The sequence below is a fragment of the Colobus angolensis genome, unplaced genomic scaffold (assembly GCF_000951035.1).
Source record: "Colobus angolensis palliatus isolate OR3802 unplaced genomic scaffold, Cang.pa_1.0 Scaffold112, whole genome shotgun sequence".
Lineage (NCBI taxonomy): Eukaryota > Metazoa > Chordata > Mammalia > Primates > Cercopithecidae > Colobus > Colobus angolensis.
In genome coordinates, this window is record NW_012112253.1 from 1,409,227 (window position 1) to 1,428,472 (window position 19,246).

General features: G+C 46.0%; 1 protein-coding gene and 1 long non-coding RNA gene across 2 annotated transcripts in view; one reads left to right on the forward strand and one right to left on the reverse strand.

The window, feature by feature from the left end:
* PCSK6 (proprotein convertase subtilisin/kexin type 6) overlaps window positions 1-19,246 on the reverse strand; it is a 149,335-nt gene that overhangs the window by 23,593 nt on the left and 106,496 nt on the right. The window contains exons 16-18 of the mRNA XM_011958127.1: window positions 6,137-6,316; window positions 5,935-5,973; window positions 709-811 (exon numbers count right to left, since the gene is read on the reverse strand). Coding sequence (XP_011813517.1) covers window positions 709-811; window positions 5,935-5,973; window positions 6,137-6,316 — 322 coding nt within the window. The remainder of the gene's footprint in view (window positions 1-708; window positions 812-5,934; window positions 5,974-6,136; window positions 6,317-19,246) is intronic.
* LOC105522936 lies at window positions 8,455-11,477 on the forward strand. Its single transcript, XR_001003512.1, has 3 exons — window positions 8,455-8,623; window positions 10,758-10,914; window positions 11,001-11,477. It is a non-coding gene; the product is annotated as an uncharacterized LOC105522936 (long non-coding RNA).

Genomic DNA, 19,246 nt, shown 5'->3' on the forward strand with positions numbered 1-19,246 from the left:
TGTCATCAGGGCCTCCCAGGCCTGGCACGTGCAGCGCATGATGGGTGCTCAGGGAAGTTTGTGAAATGAGAACGGACTACAGAGCAGCTGCAGGACTGTCAGGGAAGAGAATTTGAGAAAGTGGTGATGCCAGGAGCTAGTGGAGCTCAGTGGACAGAGCTCAGGGCCTGACTGCAGGCCACACGGGAGGGCTCACTCACCAGAGAAGGGTCAGCCCGAACCGGGCAATTGGCCATATACCTAGAGGCTCCTGATATCCTCTCTTGGGGTAAACTCAGCGAAACTTTCACTCAGTGAAAGCCCCACACCCAACCAGAGTCCAGAGACACTGAGAAAAAGACCATCAACAGGCTGCGAGGGCAGCACCAGGGCCTTGAATTGCATCCGTCTCCGGGCCCTCTGGGGCAGCCTTGGCATGCCCAACATGACCTCTTTCTCTTTAACAACATGGATAGAAAAGCGTTTACAAGCACGGACGCCAATGTGCCACAGCTTTTAATTTCTCCATAATGGATGTATATGACTTGTATGATAGGAATGCCAAGTTACTAAAAATTTTAAAACTCCAAAGCAGTTAACTTCAGTGTCATGATTGTTTGGGGGTGCTACATTAATTCCTAACAGGGGCATCAGAACATGGAGGGACTAAGGATACAGCTGGAAAGAACCACTGTGTGGTGAGCCACAGGGCTCTGGGACATGCGTTACCTGCTGGTCTTAACGCTCCCCAGGCTGAAGTGGATGCAGTTCAAGCACTGGTCTGCATTGGGGCCATCACAGCCTTTGTCACCACACTCCGGATGGCACACACCTTAAAGAAACAAGCATTGCCTTTCATCCAGAGAGATGCCTTCTCCATCTACTGTAGTCCCACGGATCCCCATGTCAGGATATTGCAGCTTGGGAGAAGCTCCCAGACCCCGCTGGGGCTGGACAGCCAGACGACAAGGCAGGAGCAGCCGTCCCCATGGGTAACAGGTGCAGCTGAGCCTCGCTGGGCTCCAGTGTCAGAGTCTGAGCACTCTAGACAGGGATGGCATGAGAAGCAGCGAAACATCCAGGGCTGGATGTGCTGCCCGGAGCAGGGAGGAGATGGGACTTATGAGAGCCTGGAGGGGTAACGGGGAGGGAGAGGCTGGAACAGCTCTGTTTCATTTACTCACTTGCACCAGTCATGATGCTGAGACCAGCCAGCACCTTTGACTTCCACGTGGAGGACAGAGCAACACAAGAGGGGGTACTGAGTGTCAGGAGAACTGCTGGCAAGCTGATAAGCCAGGAGGAATTAGGGAGGACCCCCCCACCCCCACCCACTCCACTGCGGCGGGAATGGGGATGGATCTCCGCGTACTCAGGATCGCCTGGTGGGGCTGTTGCTGGGCAGGTCTGGGGTGGGGCAGGGACAGAGCCTGACAGTATGTCCTAGGGTTAGGGGACTGCTGTTTTCTGTGCTGAAGGCTGAGCCTCTTTCAGAACGTCCCCTTTAGGCTTTCCTCGGAGCCCTCGGAGGGACGGCAGCCGTGTCTTCCCTCAAGTTCCCAGGGGTACCCAGTTTCTCACTCTGGAGGCCGGTTTGTTGTTGGAAAAACAACTGAGAACTGCAGGGGAGCTGAGTAGACACCAGCAAACCTCACCCTCTAGGTCCTTCCCAGGTATCCCAGAGATGAACCCAGTGTTAAAGGTCTACCCTCAGGCGGGCCGGGGCACGCTGCAGGGGATCCTCCCCAAGCTGGTCTGCAGGAGTGATGCCTGAAGCCAGAACTGGGGTGGACTCCCGCCTACTGCCCACCTGTCCCTCCTACGCTGAGGAAATGGCTCAGGGGACCCCAACAGCTCTGAAACACAGGGACTAAGTGGGGCATGTGAAGGCTTTTGAGTTATTAGAAAAAAAACCTCCCTCTCTGAGGTATGAGTTATCAGAGGGGATGGGGAGTGAGCTCAGGAGTAAAGCCTAGTTAGTTGTGGCCACCTTCATTTGGTGGGGACTTGAGGAGAAGACAAAAGTCCTCATTCTCTGCTGCCCACAGTGGAGTTTTGCTGGGGCACACAAAGCCCTCTTCATTTGTCTTGAAGTCTCCAGACCTTCCCAGTGTCAGACCCAGTGACGTTGGCTTCCCTCCCTGAAGGCTCTCTGGTGTTGATATTTCCCTAGTTTTCACTGGGTGGGGGGCCTCGCCTGTCCTGGTTCCCACTGTGAACCCCTTTCAGAGCTGTGTGTATCCACGAGGACACTCTAGATGCCGTTCCTGGGTGGTGCTGACCCCCGGGTTCCAGATGCCGCCCACCATTTCTAAAACTCATTGCTAAGCTCCTCCCCCCAGTTCCAGAGGGTTTACTATATTTTGGATCAATTCCTATCTAATTGGATTCTTTGCCCACCCCATCCTGGGTCATCTATGGGGACAGCCTCCGAAATCCTCACTTCTTGCACCATTGCTTTAAATTATCCATTGAGCCCAAAACTCCAGCTCAGCCACTGGGTCTTGCCTTCCCACCCTCTCAGCTGGCCCAGCGAGGGCGGGGCTGTCGCGGTGACTTAAGGACTTCTCTCCTGCCTTTTCCTGCAGCGCTTTCTCCCTGAGGGGGCAGTAGGTCTGTTTTGCTTGATAAAGTGAACAATTTCCTTCATCTTAAGAAGATGAGGGCATGGGTGGGACAGAGAGGCAGCAGACCAATCTTCTCGCTTTCCGGACACAGGGAATGGGAGATGGGCTGCTAGATTCCCAGCATTAGACACAGAGTAGGTGCTCAATCACCATTTGCTGAGTGGATGAGAGGAGGGTGGCTAGGAACAGGGAAAATATAGATGTCCTCATCATCTCCAGAATGTTCTAGGATGTCCTCGGAGGAGGACAGCCTTGGGGAGGGCCCTGGAGCAGTGGTCTCAGTTGCTGGTCAGGGTTATGGACTTCACACCCCACCCCACCCCCCACCCCGCTCCTGGGTCTGTCTGCAGTGGAAAGCTTATTCAATAATTTTGCAGGGAGCCCCAAGCAAAGCTGGGGTCTATTCAACAGAGCTGCAGAGCCCCCACACTGCATCAAGGTCACCCACAGGTCAGGCGAAGACAATGCCCATTCAAGGGTCCAGATGCCTAGATAAATATCTGTAAAACTTCCCAGTACGGCTCTCAAATTGTGTTTAAAAGCCAAATATCCAGATTCGTCTCTCCCATGAAGTGTCCTTAAATTAAATCCACCTGACTGTCCACGTTGTCCCAATCACTCCACCGCCTAAGCATGTTCTGGTACAGCTGTAGTTCATTCTCTGGGCGAGCATGTTGTTTGTGTTGTAATTTGTACTTATGTCTGCTTTTCCTCTCGCCTCAATTAGCGTGAAAGTTCCTCCAAGCCCCACTGCCTTCTTGTGTCACTTCCCATAACTCCTAGCAGGGGTCTCTTCATACACGGGGGGCTCCGTTCATGTGCTGAACAGCCTGGCTAGCGGCTGATGCCCCTCTAGATGGGCTTAGACTGACACGGGTTTATTTGAAAACTCCACCTTCAATCCTTTCTGGAGCAAATCCAGGATTTTAAAAAAATACACAAATAAATGTTAGAAAGCAACTTGGGAGTTCTCCACGGGCTTTGCCATTGCGTGCTTGGACCAACTGCCGAGGGACAGGAGGGTTTGGCATCACCATCTTTCCCACCATTCACGCCATTTAAGAATAGCACACTGGAACCTCACTGGAGCAGTATCAGACCCGAAAGGAATGCAAGAGTTGAGTCTGTTAATTGCACACAAGAGGTGCCCACAAGAGTAAGAGCATACTGAGTACAAGTCTGGTTTCCTTCCTGACTGCTGTGTGCCCTGAGCAAGTAACCTAAGGCTTCTGGGCCTCTGCTTGAGCCTGTCGAGTAAGCACAGATGTGCTGAGCCTATGAGCACACATGGTCCTACTCTAGACATCACCCTCATCCTGTGAACTGGCTCCTGTACCTGTGGAGCCGTCCTGGAATCCCATCTTCCAGACAACACCACGTGGGCTCTCGGCTTCCCTTGCAGTCCTGTGTGGGTGACCACAGTGTCCTGAGCTGATCTCAGCCCACTCAGTTCCCTTTGCTCAACAATGGCTTCTCTCTGAGGCCCAGTCTTCCCTATGTTCCCGTGCCAGTACTGTCCTGGCCTCCAAGCCACTCTCTTGTAGGAACCCAAGCCCTTCCCTGCCTCCTGCCCCCATCCTCGCTGGTTTCAGTATCTGCCAGTCTCTAAGCCCAGGCTGCCTGCAGGCACCTAAGAGTGGTTGCTACAGTTGCAGACGCCCAGGCATCCCACACCTGCTAAATCCCAGTCTCTGGGCGGGGCCAGCCCAGGGTCTGCTCTCAACCCAGCACCCTGCGGAGTCCCTGGGGTGGCCTCCACCCGCACTTTGGCCACCAGACGGCTCTGGCCTAGCAGGCTAGCTGTCATCACAAAATTGTCCACCTTCAGAACCACAGCACTGACGTCTTCCTTGTGCCCCACGCTGCCCACTGCAGCTGCTGCCCTTTCTCCCAGCCAGATGCTCTGGTCCCCTAACCTTCCTCTCCAGGGGCCATCTTGCTTGCTGCTGTCCTGGGACCCTGGGCATTTGCAAGTACTCCCTAGGCTTCCCTCGTCTCGCTCGCTCACCTCCTCTATTTCTTGGCAACTGCTCTTTTGCCCAAAGGGTCCAGGTGCAGCCTCCACTGGCCTGGGCCCATCAATCCCAATGCACCATGCCCAAGGCCAGCTCCGGACACCTCATCTCATATTCACCTGACCTTGCGTTGGACTCTAATGTGGCTCCTCTTCCTCCTTTAGCTTCCACATTTTGGCACCGTCCAGTTCTCACCTCCTCTCTCACTCTGTCCTGGTATCTGAAGAGGCTCCCTTGCTATCTCTGGTCTGCCCATTCCACTCACCCCTGAGAGCCAGGAACGCATCTCCTTCCCATGGAGACCCCCTCTCTCCATCTAAGCCCTGCTCAGTAGACTGCTGGACTGCAGAATGGTATTACAGTGAGGTTCCATTGTGCAAGGCTGAAGTCAGTAGCAGATTTTAAGAAAAAAATCAGTTCTTTATTAATAATTACTGAATCTTGCCATAGTTTATAAATCACAGGGGGAAACAGAGCAGATTAGTGCATACATAATTCAATGCTCTATTTTAAAAGAACAGTAGAAGAAATTTAAAATGGAATCGACCATAATTTATACTTGATATGTATTGGTGGAATTCTCCATTTTGTTATTTGTTTTTCACAGAAGATACTAGATAACTTAAAGCATCAATGTTCTTAGATATCATCCATCATTTATCATTTAGCCATAGTATTTAGCTAAGGAAAATACGTCCAACCAGAAACACCTCTTCTCACACAAATTGCTACAGGATGGCTCAGAGGAGAAGAACAGCTTCTAGTCTAACATACGAATAAAAGCCATGCCCAGCGCAGTGGCTGGAGCCTCTCTGGGCAGCTGTGGCTTTTGGCTGCCTTGTGGAATGAACTGGTGTCCTCAAACCAGGGCCCACCTTGGCAATGGGATAACTGGAGAAAAAGGATTCATGCAGGGCCTTTTTAGATGCCATAAGATTTTCAAGGCATCTCTGTAGCATCAGCATCTGCTGACATCATCTCTTGAGATCCTCTCTGGGTCTTTAACCCAAGGCTTCCAGGCTGGTCAGCATCTCTGCCACGAGCTCCTTTCCCAGCTATGCTCCTTGAACCCAACCTTCCTGGGTCCTTGGGAGTACTGTGTCCTTCCCACATCCTGACCTCAAGGACTGAAAGTGGATGGACTTGAGGGAGTCAGGAGGCTGAGTTGTGAGATGGGGGCCTTTGAGGAAAGGGGGTGCTCCTGGAAGTGGCTAATTTACCAGGGGGCAATACCCCATTCTGGTTGGGCATATAGACCCTGCTTTCCCAGCTGGGAAGGTTGGAGAATACTTACTGGTTTGAAGCATACTTACTGGTCTGTAAAATATTAGCAGAGCCTGGGGTGGAATGAGCTGTGTGAGTGCAAATTGCCATGATTATTATGACTCCCAGACAAGAGAAGACACACAACCATCAGCCCCACCTTTGCCAGGAGCAGCCCCACATTTTAAGAGCTACTCTGGACAATCAAAGCTCATGGAAGCTGGCCATCTCCTCTTGCTTCAGGTTCATTACCTGTGTAATCTTCCTCATCTTCAGGAACTTCCACCTGGGAGGGTGACAGGGCGGCCTTGGGTGGCTCCAGCTCTGGGGCCGAGAGCTCCAGCATCCGTGAGCGGGACTGATGGGCACTGAAGGTGTGGTACGGGTGCTCTGCTGTGCCATACAGTATGAGGCTCCATTCTTTCAACTTCCCTGGAAGGCACCAAACCCAGAGTCACCTGCCTGTGCCAAGACCTCTGTCACTCACAGAAATAAGCCAGATGCTGCCTGGTTCCTCCCCTGATAGCTGGGCTCTGGCCTGCTACCTTCACTTCCTGGTTACCTGATGGCCAGGTGTACTCCTATTGCCCAGGCCACATGCTGCTTTCCCCCGGCGTCTCATTCCTGCAAGCCAGTGCCCCTCTATTCCTGTTCTATGGAGCTGCCCTCTGCTTCCTGTCCCTACTGGGATGGAGGTCAGCCGGGCTGGACTCTCCACTGTCCTGGAGGCTGTCCTCTGCCCTGCGGATCTCACTGCAGCCTCCCTCCATGCTGCCTCCCTGATAACTAGCAGCAGCCACCTTCCCCTCTTGGGATATCCAGTGGGAAGATCTGGGGCCAGGCCTGGCTGTGAATCTTCCAAATGTGATAACTGGGTTGCATGGAGGAACCCTGCTGTTTGGATCCTTGATCCTAGATCATGGGAAGACTCGGTCTTGGGCTCTCTCCTCTATAGCTAGCCCAGGACAGTGAGGGATGTTCTGGGGGATAGCAGTGCTGGTAAAAACCCAAACGTCTGCAGAAGCTGGGTGGAGGGAGAATATCTGTGAAAGCAGGGGGATGAGCAGACAGACACCAGGCTCCATGGGGGCCATGAGAGACAGACAGCCACAGGAAATACAGGGCTGATGGGAGAGCTCCCAGCCAACATGGGGGCAGCAGGGATCCCACTCCACCGATGGCCCCATGGGGAGTGATGGTCCATGCAGTTATCTGTTCTCGGGTATCAAGCAAAGTGAAAATCCTGGTAGTAATTTCCATGTGAATTCCTGATATTATAAAACACATTGTAAACAGTCCCCAATTTATGACAGTTTGACTTACAATTTTTTGACTTTACAACGGTGTGGAAGCAAGATGCATTCAGCACACTCCTAGACTTAATGATGGGGCTATGTTGGGATGCATCCACCATAAGCTGAAAATATCATTGAAATAAGTCAACTTACAATTGTAAGTCAAAGAGCATCTATACAAGTAATTAACACGTATCTGCCAGCCAGCTCTGCTGCTGGCTAGTTGTTTAAGCTGCCGCCTCCTCCTCCTCCTCCTCCTTCTTGTTCCCACAGCATCCCCAGAATTGAGAGCAGGGTAACTGTTTAGAAGGTCATCACCCCACATAGTTGAGGGGGCCAGGGGCCAGTGTGACCTGCCCAAGGACAGCTGCTCACGCTGATGGGGCTCCCGGATGCTCCAGCCTCTCAATGTTTGTTTCTAACTGGATTGGCTCAATAGGAAACACATGCATACACATGTTCAGCTGTGAACCCCCTCAGTGGGCTCTCATGACTGTCTCCTGCGACCCAAGCTGGGGACAGGGCCATTGCTGGTTCAATGTCTCTGTTGGCTGAAAAATCCCTGCTTCCTCTTCCTTTCCTGCCACGGGGTTTCTTGGCAATCAGAATGGTTTCAGGGAGGAAAAATACTGCTGTGATTCTTTGGTGTTGACTGTGTTTTCTCAACACTTACCTCTGCCCGTGCTCACTGCTCCACCCACTGGCTCTGAATGGCAGCCCGTCTGTCTTTACATACCTGCCTATGCACTGTTTCTGCAATGTGGGCCCCTCTGTCAGTACAACTTTACCTTTTGTTCCAATTCTGGAAACCTTAGCGTTTCTAAATTCCAGAACAGGAGCTCCTCCTGCTCATCCTCATACCATAAGCTCCTAGGCTGTAATCCACACCATCCTGGGTGGGTGGGCAGGCAGGTAAAGGACAGGCGGGACTGGCCCCACTGGTGCGATTCGAAATGAGGTTCAACACTGACCCATTTATACAGTGTGGCATGTGGCAGCCCTGTCTCATTTTAACCATAGCCCCAACTGGCTAAGTACTAGGTTCTAAAAGGCTGGAGCCTCCACACTGCCCCAAGTCAGATTCTGTATTGCCCAAGCCTCCCTTGGCCTGGCCAGGGCCGGAAGAGGTAAGCAAGGCCCTTCTACATGAAACAGCATCCCCAGCACAGCATTTCTAGCATGCAGTCTTCCACAGGGCTCGGTTCATTTAGACACACAGCAGCTCCCCTCCCTAACACAGTTCCTAACCTAGCCTATGTGTGTGGTGATAGCAACACAGGAAGTTGTTCTCACTGCTGCAGGTGCAGAAAACAAGCCCTGGTGAGGAACCTCTGACTCTCCTCAACTCCTTAGGATCCAATTATAGCCATATTCCAACCACAAAGGAATCCGAGCACTTTAACTACCAAGTGGTGAACTGCGATTACGGTGGGGTGTAATGACAGTAGGACAGGGACCAAGGGCTCTAGAGGCTATAATTTGAGTTGAAGTTTATTTCAACTATAGAGGATGTCTCCAAACACACACACACACAAAAGGCCTGGTCACTAACAGTGGATTTTTATTTTCAGATATAGTTGTGGTGGGACAAACAAGAGGGGCTGCTTATACTCAGGGTCAGTGGTGTGCACTGTGTGGAAAAAGAGAGCAGCAAGAATTCCCAGGGAACCAGCAGACAGGCAGCTTCATGGGAAGGGAGAGAGGGCTGGACTGGAACGGAAGAGAGACTTCCTTTTTATTGCACTCTCTGTTTGACTTTATGTATGTATGTATGTATTTGGACAGGGTCTCACTCTGTTGCCCAGGCTGGAGTACAGTGGCATGATCACGGCTCACTGTAGCCCCAACCTCCCAGGCTCAAGCCATCCTCCCACTGCAGCATCCCAGGTGGCTACGACTACAAGTGTGTACCACCATGCCCGTCTAATTTTTGTATTTTTGGTAGAGAAGGAGTTTCACTATATTTCCCAGGCTAGTCTCAAACTCCTGAGCTCAAGCGATCCTCCCACATTGGCCTCTCAAAGTGTAGGATTTACTGGTGTGAGTCACATGCCCAGCCTGTTTGACTTTTTGTTAAAACTGTTCATATATTACCTGTTCATATACACACATTAAAGCTTTTTAAAAGTTTAATGTTTAAAAATCTATGAATAAAGTGGTTGTAAGTTCAAAAAACCCCATAAAAAAGCAGTAGTACTCAGGGTTTTGATTTTTGTTTTTGAATAAGTAATATACAAGGATGGCTCAGAAATCCAGGAGTATAAAAGTGCATATGACGAAGTCTCCCTCCCCATGGGCAACGTTGGTTCCCCATTTCTTGTGTATCATTTCTGAAGCATTTTATTCTTATTCAAGCAAATATGAATGTATGTTTTCCCCATCCTCTTTGGTAACACACCTGCTAGCACTTTCTGCACCTTGAGTTTTCCATTAACAGTGTATCTTGATCCTTCCATGGCCGCACGGGATAGATGTAGTGTTATTTACTTAAACAATCCCCTACTAATGGACATTTAGGTTGTTACAAACTTTGGCAATTATAGTCATGTATAGCTTAACCATGGGGATACCACCTGAGAAATGCAGGTGATTTTGTTGTCGTGTGAATACCACAGAATGTGCTTACACAAACCCAGATGGTACACCTGCTCCACACCTAGGCTATAGGGTACAGCCTGCTGCTCCAGGCCACAAACCTGTGCAGGATGGTAGGTACTGTACTGAATACTGTAGGCAACTGTAACAGAACGATAAGCATTTGTGTACCTAAACATATCTAAACAGAAAAAGGGTATAGTAAAAATATGACATTAGAATCTTATGCAATGGCTATTGTATATGCGGTCTGCCATTGATGGAAATGTCATTTTGCAGCATGTGACTACACAAATAGTGCTGTATCCTTGTTCAAACAGGGAGCAACTATTTGAGGTGAGCAGAGCAAGGGCCCTGGAACAACAGGGTCTGGATCCTGGCTTTGCCCCTACTGGCAACGTGACCCTTGGGCAAACTACTTCATCTCTGTTTTTTAGTTTCCTCATTTGTAATGTGGGGATAATAATAATGTCTCCAAATGTCTACCTCACAGGGTTGTTTTGGAGATTAAATGACTTAATGATGATAAAGCACTTAGAATAGAGACTGACACACAGGAGCTGTCCGTTAAGGGAAATTTACTGCACATGTCATTTCAGCTGTGTGCATGTGTACCTGTAGGCTACATTACTAGAGGTAAAACTGGGTGTCAAAAGGAATGGGCTCCTTTGCAGCCTGGAGCTATGGCTTACATTGCCAATCCGATAACTCAAAAAGGTTAACGTCACATTTCTCTCATTATGTGAGAAACTGAGAGCATCCTTTACATATAATTAAGAGCAAGACAAATTTCTCATTTGATAAAATTAAAAGCAATTTACAAACTTGGAAATTTACCAAAGACATTTGCTAGGAACAACGGATGAGACGTTTAAGACGCATAGAAGCAGATCTTAGCTGCATTCGTAGCAAGGGTCAGTAGAATGAAGTGGTGTTTTGTTCACACATGGTTTGTATTTTTGTTCTTTCTCTCTATCTGCAAGATATTCATGAGAGCCTATGAGGAGCCAGGCAATGAGCTAACAACTTGCAGATCTGAGAGCTGGGAGCTCCAAAAAAGCCAGCAGGGAAGAAGCAGTGGGCCCCAAAGCAACCCCTTCCTATATGTGCCTCCAAAAGAGACATTTCCTTTCCTAATAGGTGCGATTTGCGACACTTGACCTAAGGTTAAGGTTTAGACAATGGTAATTTTGGAGACATTTATCTCCTTTCTTTTTTTTTTTTAGATGGTGTCTCGTTCTGTTGCGAGGCTAGAGTGCAGTGGTGTGATCTCAGCTGACTGCAACCTCCGCCTCCCGGGTTCAAGTGATTCTCCTGCCTCGGCCTCCCGAGTAGCTGGGACTACAGGTGCATGCCACCACGCCTGGCTAGTTTTTCGTATTTTTAGTAGAGGTGGGGTTTTAGAATGTTGACCAGGATGGTCTTTATCTCTTGACCTTTTGATCCGTGGGCCTCCCAAAGTGCTGGGATTACAGGTGTGAGCCACTGTACCTGGCCTATCTCCCTTTTCTAGTACTTAAATGCTTTTTTTCGCTTCCTCAACCAAGGGAGTCACTTTGGTTTTCCTGCCTTCAGAAGACGTAAAATAAGAATTCCATACCTATGGCATAAAGTGTATGGCATAAATTTGAAGTGTGGTTCTTTTTTAAAATTATTTTTTCCCTAGTTAGAATAAAAATTATTAAATGTTGAGATATTTAAAGAAAAAATAAAAATAAATCGCCTACAACACTTTTGTCATATTTCCTCCTGGGCTGTTTCCTATGCATGTGTATTTCTTGCGTAGTTGAAAACACACAGTATCCTGTTTTCTCTTTCTTTCCCCACTTAGCATTATATCATGTTAATCGCATTCGGCATCATTTATTTTCTTGTTCATTGTTTTCCCTCCCTTCAGCCTAGAAGTATCACAGGGGCAGGGAACATGTCTCCCTTGTTTGGTGCATTAGTTTCAGTGTGTAGCAGGTTTTGGGCGCATAGTAGGTACTCAATAAATGCTTGCTGAATGAATAAATCCATTAAAACATTTTTTTTGACAACAAAATACTTCACCCCGTGAATGTGACCATTTGTTTAACAACCTCTTATGACAGGTTATGACAGAACGTTTAGTCCAGTTCCCTTTTTTGAAATACATAAATCTGCCATAAATATTACTTGATGCAGTCTGGATTACTTTTTCCCAATAGAGTCCCCAGAGTGGAACCACTAGGTCAGGTGACAACACTGTTAATGTCTTATCTTGAACTCTATGTCTATCATGAACTGTAATGCCAACTTATGTCTAACATGAACTGTAATGCCACATGATCCCTCCACAGTGTTTGGTGTCCCATGAGGCTTGACTGCAAAATGGCCAGGTGAGCGACCACAGGCCACCTGGGCAAATCAGTTCCTTTACAAGAATTACCCCCTCTACACAGTCCCTTCTCCAAACCACAGCCCAAGCTTAACTGAGGCAGGAGGGTCAGATGCCGGTGGGTGACTTAGGATAACAGACTTCAGGCAGAGACACACAGGAATGAGCTTCTTGGAGGCTTTAGTTTTCAGGAGGCATCTGCCTCCTCTCACCGAGTCCACAGTGTCAGCCCCCCATAGCATCAGCACACGTGCCAGGACAGGCTCCCCAGGCCGGCCCTCCACACTCGGTCACCCCCAAGAGGCCACATTCTCCTTGGGAAGATAAGCCACATGGGTGCAGAAGAAGCAAGGAGGAAGAACAGGCAGACACGTCCAGGGACACCTCAGGCCAGACCAGGGTCTATACTCAACAGAACTGCCACTCAGAGGCAGTCGGATTTTAGAATGTTGGCCCTGCTTTCGGCCAACTGCTTACCAAGAATGTATTATTTACTATTCAAGATACTCTACAAGGCTGTTCAAGTTTACTGGTACAAACCCAACTAGCACCATGAGCTCCTTACTTTCTAAAGGGAGGGGGTCTTAAAAGATGCCCAGTCGAATTTTTCGCCATCAGATTCCTGAGCCTGTAGAAGAATCACAAATCCACCTGTTTAAACACTTGGGCCAGCACTGCCAGCAGGCTTCCTCCAGATGTCAACAACGAAGGCCAGGGGAATGTCACTGTGAGAGGCAGAGGATAATCCACAGCTAATGCCATCTGAGGCTGCCAATAAATGGTTTTATCATCATTCACTATCTTCAATGCGGTATTTCCCCTCAATGAATTAAATTCATAATGAACAAACAGGATTATTCCCATTATGCAAAGAAAGAACCAGAATTAAGGGGGAGACTATGGTTGAATTTGCCAACAGGAAAGTACCAGCAGTAATGAAGCTTTTCTATGCCTGGCATTTTCAGTTAAGCATTAAAATCCTTGAGAAGGAAATTTATAATCGGAGACAAAGCAAGTAGGGGTGGGGGGAAGTTCTATTAGATTAAGGACTCTGAGCTAATGCTTTTGGATTCCTGGGTTTTCTTGGCTATAAGAGAAGTTATTAACAATATAGTTTAATTAATTCTCCCCCTATGTCCCTATACTTAAAATATGCAGGAAGAAATTCCTTAATTGAAACACAGTGAAGTAAGAGAGCCCTAGAAAAATCACGTAAACATGTTTCAGTTTAAAACACCAGTGGAAGTTTTTTCCTTTTGAGATTCAGTGAACTCGCCACCCATGGCTATGTTCAAATTACAAAGCTTAATGCAGAGGTTTGGGTGGAAGGAATAAAAGAGGCTTACTTCCACCCATTTATAAAAATATACAAAAACGCCCCTATAATTCACATACTGAATACTCCTATAATTTACTCCTTAAAAGGGGTGAATTTCACAGTATGTGAATTATATCTCAATGAAGCTATTATTAAAAATACTGTGTACAGGCCAGGCACAGTAACTCACGCTTGTGATCGCAGAGCTTTGGGAGGCTGATGTGGGAGGATCTCTTGAGGCCAGGAGTTCGAGACCAGCCTGGCAACATAGTGAGACCCCATTTCTACAAAAAATAAAATAGAAAAATTAGCCAGGCGTGCTGGTGTGCCCTTGTAGTCCTATCCACTTGGGAGGCTGAGTTGGGAGGATTGCTAGAGCCCAAGAATTGGAGGCTGCAGTGAGCTGTGATTGCACCACTACATTCCAGCCTGGGTGACAGAGCAAGACCCTGTCTCAAAAAATATATATATTATAATTACACATACACACAGTAATTTTTTGTGTATATTACATATATATATATGTATACACACACAGAAATATCAACCTTTACTCAATAGATTTAGCATATTATTAAAAGTACACTTTAAGTTCACATTATGCAAGAGAAAGATAAAAAGGAATTTAGGAATGGCTTGGAAAGGAGGATAAGAAAAAGAGCACATATATGTGTGCTCCCCATGTACACACACATCCATGTATGCACATGTACATGTGTGCACAAGGCACCCATAACACGCACACCTGCACACATGTACTTACCTGAGCACACATACATATACACATGAACTCTCAGACTCAGGCTAAGAAAGGGGAGATGGAAGGCTTCCCTGTGCTCCTACAGCCACAAAAACCCGGAAAGATGGTATTTTAAATGCCAGGAAAAGGATCGAAGAATCCTAAACAAATATCCATCCAGGAAAGAATGATCACCTGTGTGTACAATGTACAACACAGCACTTTTCTTAATGGCATCTATAAGGTCATTCTATCTTTTAAGATTTTCCAGCTTTTCCAAAGTAATAAATTAATTGTCTGGAAAGCCAAAAACTCTTACAAGGTTTATAACAAAGAAAGTAGTCCTTTTTTCACTCCATTCTACCTCCTGGAGTCCCCCTGACTCCCCGCCTCTTTTTAACATTGAGCTAATTTTTCTGGTATTTACCCTTACATTGCTAGGTAAAAATACTCACATGTTTTGTCCTGGTTTCTTGATGTTAGACATTGTCTAATGATGTCTCACCTAGGAAGCTGAGAATTCAGTTATCTTACACTATCTTCCACATACTCATGTGCTCCCTCTCCCTCCCAGACCTCCCAATATTCTTTTAACAAAATTTCTTACTGGGTCCAATATTTATTGTCTTTCCCCCACCACTCTTTCATTTTCTGGGAGATTTCCTCAAGTTTATCTTCTAACATATCTACTGAATTTTGAATTTTTGACTTATATTTTTAATTTTAAGGCATTTATGTGCTTCTCCCAATGTTCCTTTTTTTTTTTTTTTTGAGATGGAGTCACCCAGGCTGGAGTATAGTGGCACAATCTCAGCTCACTGCAACCTCCACCTCCCAGGATCAAGCGATTCTCCCACTTCAGCCTCCTGAGTAGCTGGGATTACAGGTGCCACCACCACACCCAGCCAATTTTTGTATTTTTAGTAGAGATGTGGTTTCGCCATGTTGGCCAGGCTGGTCTTGAACTCCTACCCTCAGGTGATCCACCCGCCTCAGACTCCCAAAGAGTTAGGATTACAGGTGTGAGCCGCACCGCACCTGGCCAAAAGTGTGTTTTTGTTTGTTTGTTTTTTGAGACTAAGTCTTGCTCTGTCACCAGGCTGGAGTGCAGTGGCACAATCTCACCTCACTGCAACCTCCGCCTCCTGGGTTCAAGCAATTCTCCTGCCTCAGTCTCCCAAGTAGCTGGGATTACAGGTGCCTGCCACCACGCCCAGCTAATTTTTGTATTTTTAGTAGAGATGGGGTTTCACCATGTTGGCCAGGCTGGTCTTGAACTCTTGACCTCAGGTGATCTGCCCACCTCAGCCTCCCAAAGTGCTGGAATTACAGGCGTGAGCCACGGTGCCTGGCCTAAAAATTTGGTATTTTTAAAGTGCTGGAATAAATACTCCCAACCTAGAATTCTATATCCAGTGAAAATACCATTCAAAAATGGGTTGAAGTAAAGACATGTTCAAAGAAAACAAAGCTGACCAAGTCATTGCCAGAAGGCCAGCTTGATGAGAAATGGTAAAGGATGTGTTTCAGGCTAAGGGAAATGATACCAGATGAAAATTCAGATCTACAGGAAAGAATAAAGAGCACTAGAAATGGTAAATATGTCAGTAAACACACCGAAGAGTAGCTGTTTTCCTTAATTTATTTAAAAGACAACACCCCTACAATCCCAGCATTTTGGGAGGCCAAGGTGTGTGAGTCACTTGAGGTCCGGAGTTCAAGACCAGTCCGGCCAACATGGCAAAAACCTGTCTCTACTGAAAATACAAAAATTAGCCGGGCATGGTGGTGCGCGCCTATAATCCCAGCTACTTGGGAGGTTGAGGCAGGCGAATTGCTTGAACCCAATAGGTGGAGGTTGCAGTGAGCTGAGATTGCACCCACTGTACTCCAGCCTGGGAAACAGAGTAAGACCCTGTCTCAAAAAAAAAAAAAAAAAAAGAAGATTGCTTACAGCAAAAAATAATATCACTGTTTCAAGAAGGAGTTTGTAACAAACACAGAAGTAAAATGTAAAACACCCACCACTACAGCACAAATGAGGAAGAGGAGGGGGATGGAATTACACTGCTATTAGATCCTTTTATTTGTGAAGTGTAAAGCTGTTCAATATTAATTCTAAGTAAAGTGTAATAAACTAAGGATGCATATTGTAATCCCTAGGGCACCACTCAAAGTACAGCTAAAAAGCCAACAGACGAAATAAAGTAGAATACTGACAAATATTTGATCAATCTAAAACAAGGCAGGAAAAGAAGAACAGAGTATTTTATCTTTTTAATACTGTTGGATTTAGTTTTCTTGACATTGGGCTTAGAATTTTTGTATTTATGTTCTTGAGTGAGATTAGCTGAAAATTCTCCATTCTCATATGTGCTGTTGGGATTTGGTATGAAGAATATACCGGCTTCAGCTGGGCATGGTGGCTCATGCCTGTAATCCCAGCACTTTGGAAGGCTAAAGCGGGTGGATCTTCTGAGGCTGGGAGTTGGAGACTAGCCTCGCTAACATGGCAAAACCCCATCTCTACTAAAAGTACAAAAATTAGCTGGGTGTGGTGGCGTGTGCCTGTAATCCTAGCTACTTGGGAGACTGAGGCAGGAGAATTGTTTGAATCTGGGAGGCAGAAGTTGCAGTGGGCTGAGATCACACCACTGCATTCCAGCCTCGGCAACAGAGTGAGACTCCGTCTCCAAAAAGCAAGCAAACAAACAAAAAACACTGGCTTCATTAAACGAAGTGGGGACTGTTTCCCTCTTTTTCTACTGTCTAGAAGAATTTATGGAACATTGACGTTATTTCTTCCATTTAAGTGTTTGGCAGAATTTGCTGGTAAATTGCTGTGGCCTTGAGTTTTCTTTTAAATTATAGAATCAATTTCTTTAATAGGACAATTTTAAATTTATGTAAACTTCTGTCAGTTTTGTTAAGTTGTATTTTTTCTTGGAATTTGTTCATTTAAAATTCCTTTGTCACATAATTTTAATGTACACAGGATCTATAACCATGTTCTTTTCATTCCTGAAATCACATAGTTTCAGTTTTTTCCTTGGTCTACTTACAAGTTTATCAATTTTATTAGTTTCGTTCAAGAACCAGCTTATGGCTTTTTAATTTTCTCTACATATGTTTGTTTTCTATTTTTTTAATTTCTGCTATTTTAAAAATTCCTTCTTTCTTCATTCTTTATGTTGTTGGTCTTTCTCTATCATCTTAAGTTGAATGCTTAGCACATTAATTTTCAGATTTTCTCTTTTCTGATATACGCAATTCCGGCCATAAAGTTGTCTAACTACTATTTTAGCTGTATCTTCCTTATTTGAATATGTAGTATTTTTATTATCCAGTTTTAAATATTTTCTAACATAAATTATTTTTTTTCTTTTAACACATGAATTATTTAGAAGTATTTTTCGATTTTCAAATGTAGGGAAACTTTCTAATTATCTTTTTGATTTTGATTTCTAACTTAAGTGTAATGTCAGACAACAGTCAGAGAACAGGGTTTACATGCTACCAATCCTTGGAAATACACTGAAGCCTGCCAAATGGCTCAACATGTGGCCAACTTTCATAAATCTTCCATCTGTGTTTGAAAAGTTGGTGTACTGGTTGGGTGCAGTGGCTCACGCCTGTAATCCCAGCACTTTGGGAGGCCGAGGCAGGCAGATCACGAGGTCAGGAGTTCAAGAACAGCCTGGCCAACATGGTAAAACCCCATCTCTATTAAAAATACAAAATTAGCCAGGTGTGGTGGCACACACCTGTAGTCCCAGCTACTCAGGAGGCTGAGGCAGGAGAATCACTTGTATGTGGGAGGCGGAGGTTGCAGTGAGCCAAGATTGTACCATTGCACTCCAGCCTGGGCGACAGAATGAGACTCTGTCTCAAAAAAAAAAAAAAAAAAAAAAAAAGGTTGGTGTGTTATTCTGTTGTTTGACACAGTGTTCCAATATGTCCATTTGACCTAAATTGTCAATTGAGATATTTGCATCTTCTATTCTTACGAATTTTTGCTGTTTTATCAAACATATGCGAGGTACGCTAAATCTCTCCCTTCTGTGTGAGTTTGTCACTTTCTCTTTGTAGTTTTAAAAAGTTTTTGCTTTATGTATTTTAAGGCTGTGTTATAAATTGCATGAAAGATTAGAGGTGGAACTTTTAGAACTGAACTAAACCTTTTATCAATATGTATAGACCCTCTACATATTGATACATACACAGAGCTACATACAAAGCTCCAAAACACGCTTTTTGCCATGACATTTCTGTTTCCCTGATGTTAATATAACTACACTAGCTTTCTTTGGTTATTACTTGCCTAGTATGTCTTTCCCCATCTGCTTTATTTTTATTTCTTCTGTTTTCTTAAATTTTAGATATCTTTTTTGTGTATAGTTATAACAGTCAGTCCCAGCAGGAAGCAGACAGCATAATTAAAATAGGATGATCCAAAGAGGCTTTCATAAGTAGACTATTTACAAAGGTGTGAGCAGAGGGTAACAAAGCCAGAAGGGACAGTCAGGTCCCTGGGACTACTGCTCCATAGGCAAGGTAAGGGTGAACTGTGATCGTGAGGAGTGCTGGCTGCTGAAGGACTGGAGAATCACTAACTCATAAATAAATATCTCCTCTGTCCCTCCCCTCTCCTGCTGGAGTTTCCCCTTGACTGAACTCAACTATAAGCCATAGGCAAGGGAGTCTGTGGGGTGAAGAAGTAGAGAATGGATCTGATAGGTAAATGAAATACATGTGACACTACAGAAAACACTTTTTAAAATTTTTATTTCTATTTTTTTTTTTTTTTGAGGTGGCGTCTCACTCTGTTGCCCAGTCTGGAGTGCACTAGCGTGATCTTGGCTCATTCCAACCTCTCCCTTCTAGGTTCAAGTGATCCTCCTGCCTTACCCTCCCAAGTATCTGGGACTACTATTAGGCACACACCACCATGAGCTGCTAATTTTTTTTTTTTTATTAAAGTTCTAGGGTACATGTGCATAAGGTGCAGGTTTGTTACATATGTATACTTGTGCCATGTTGGTGTGCTGCACCCATC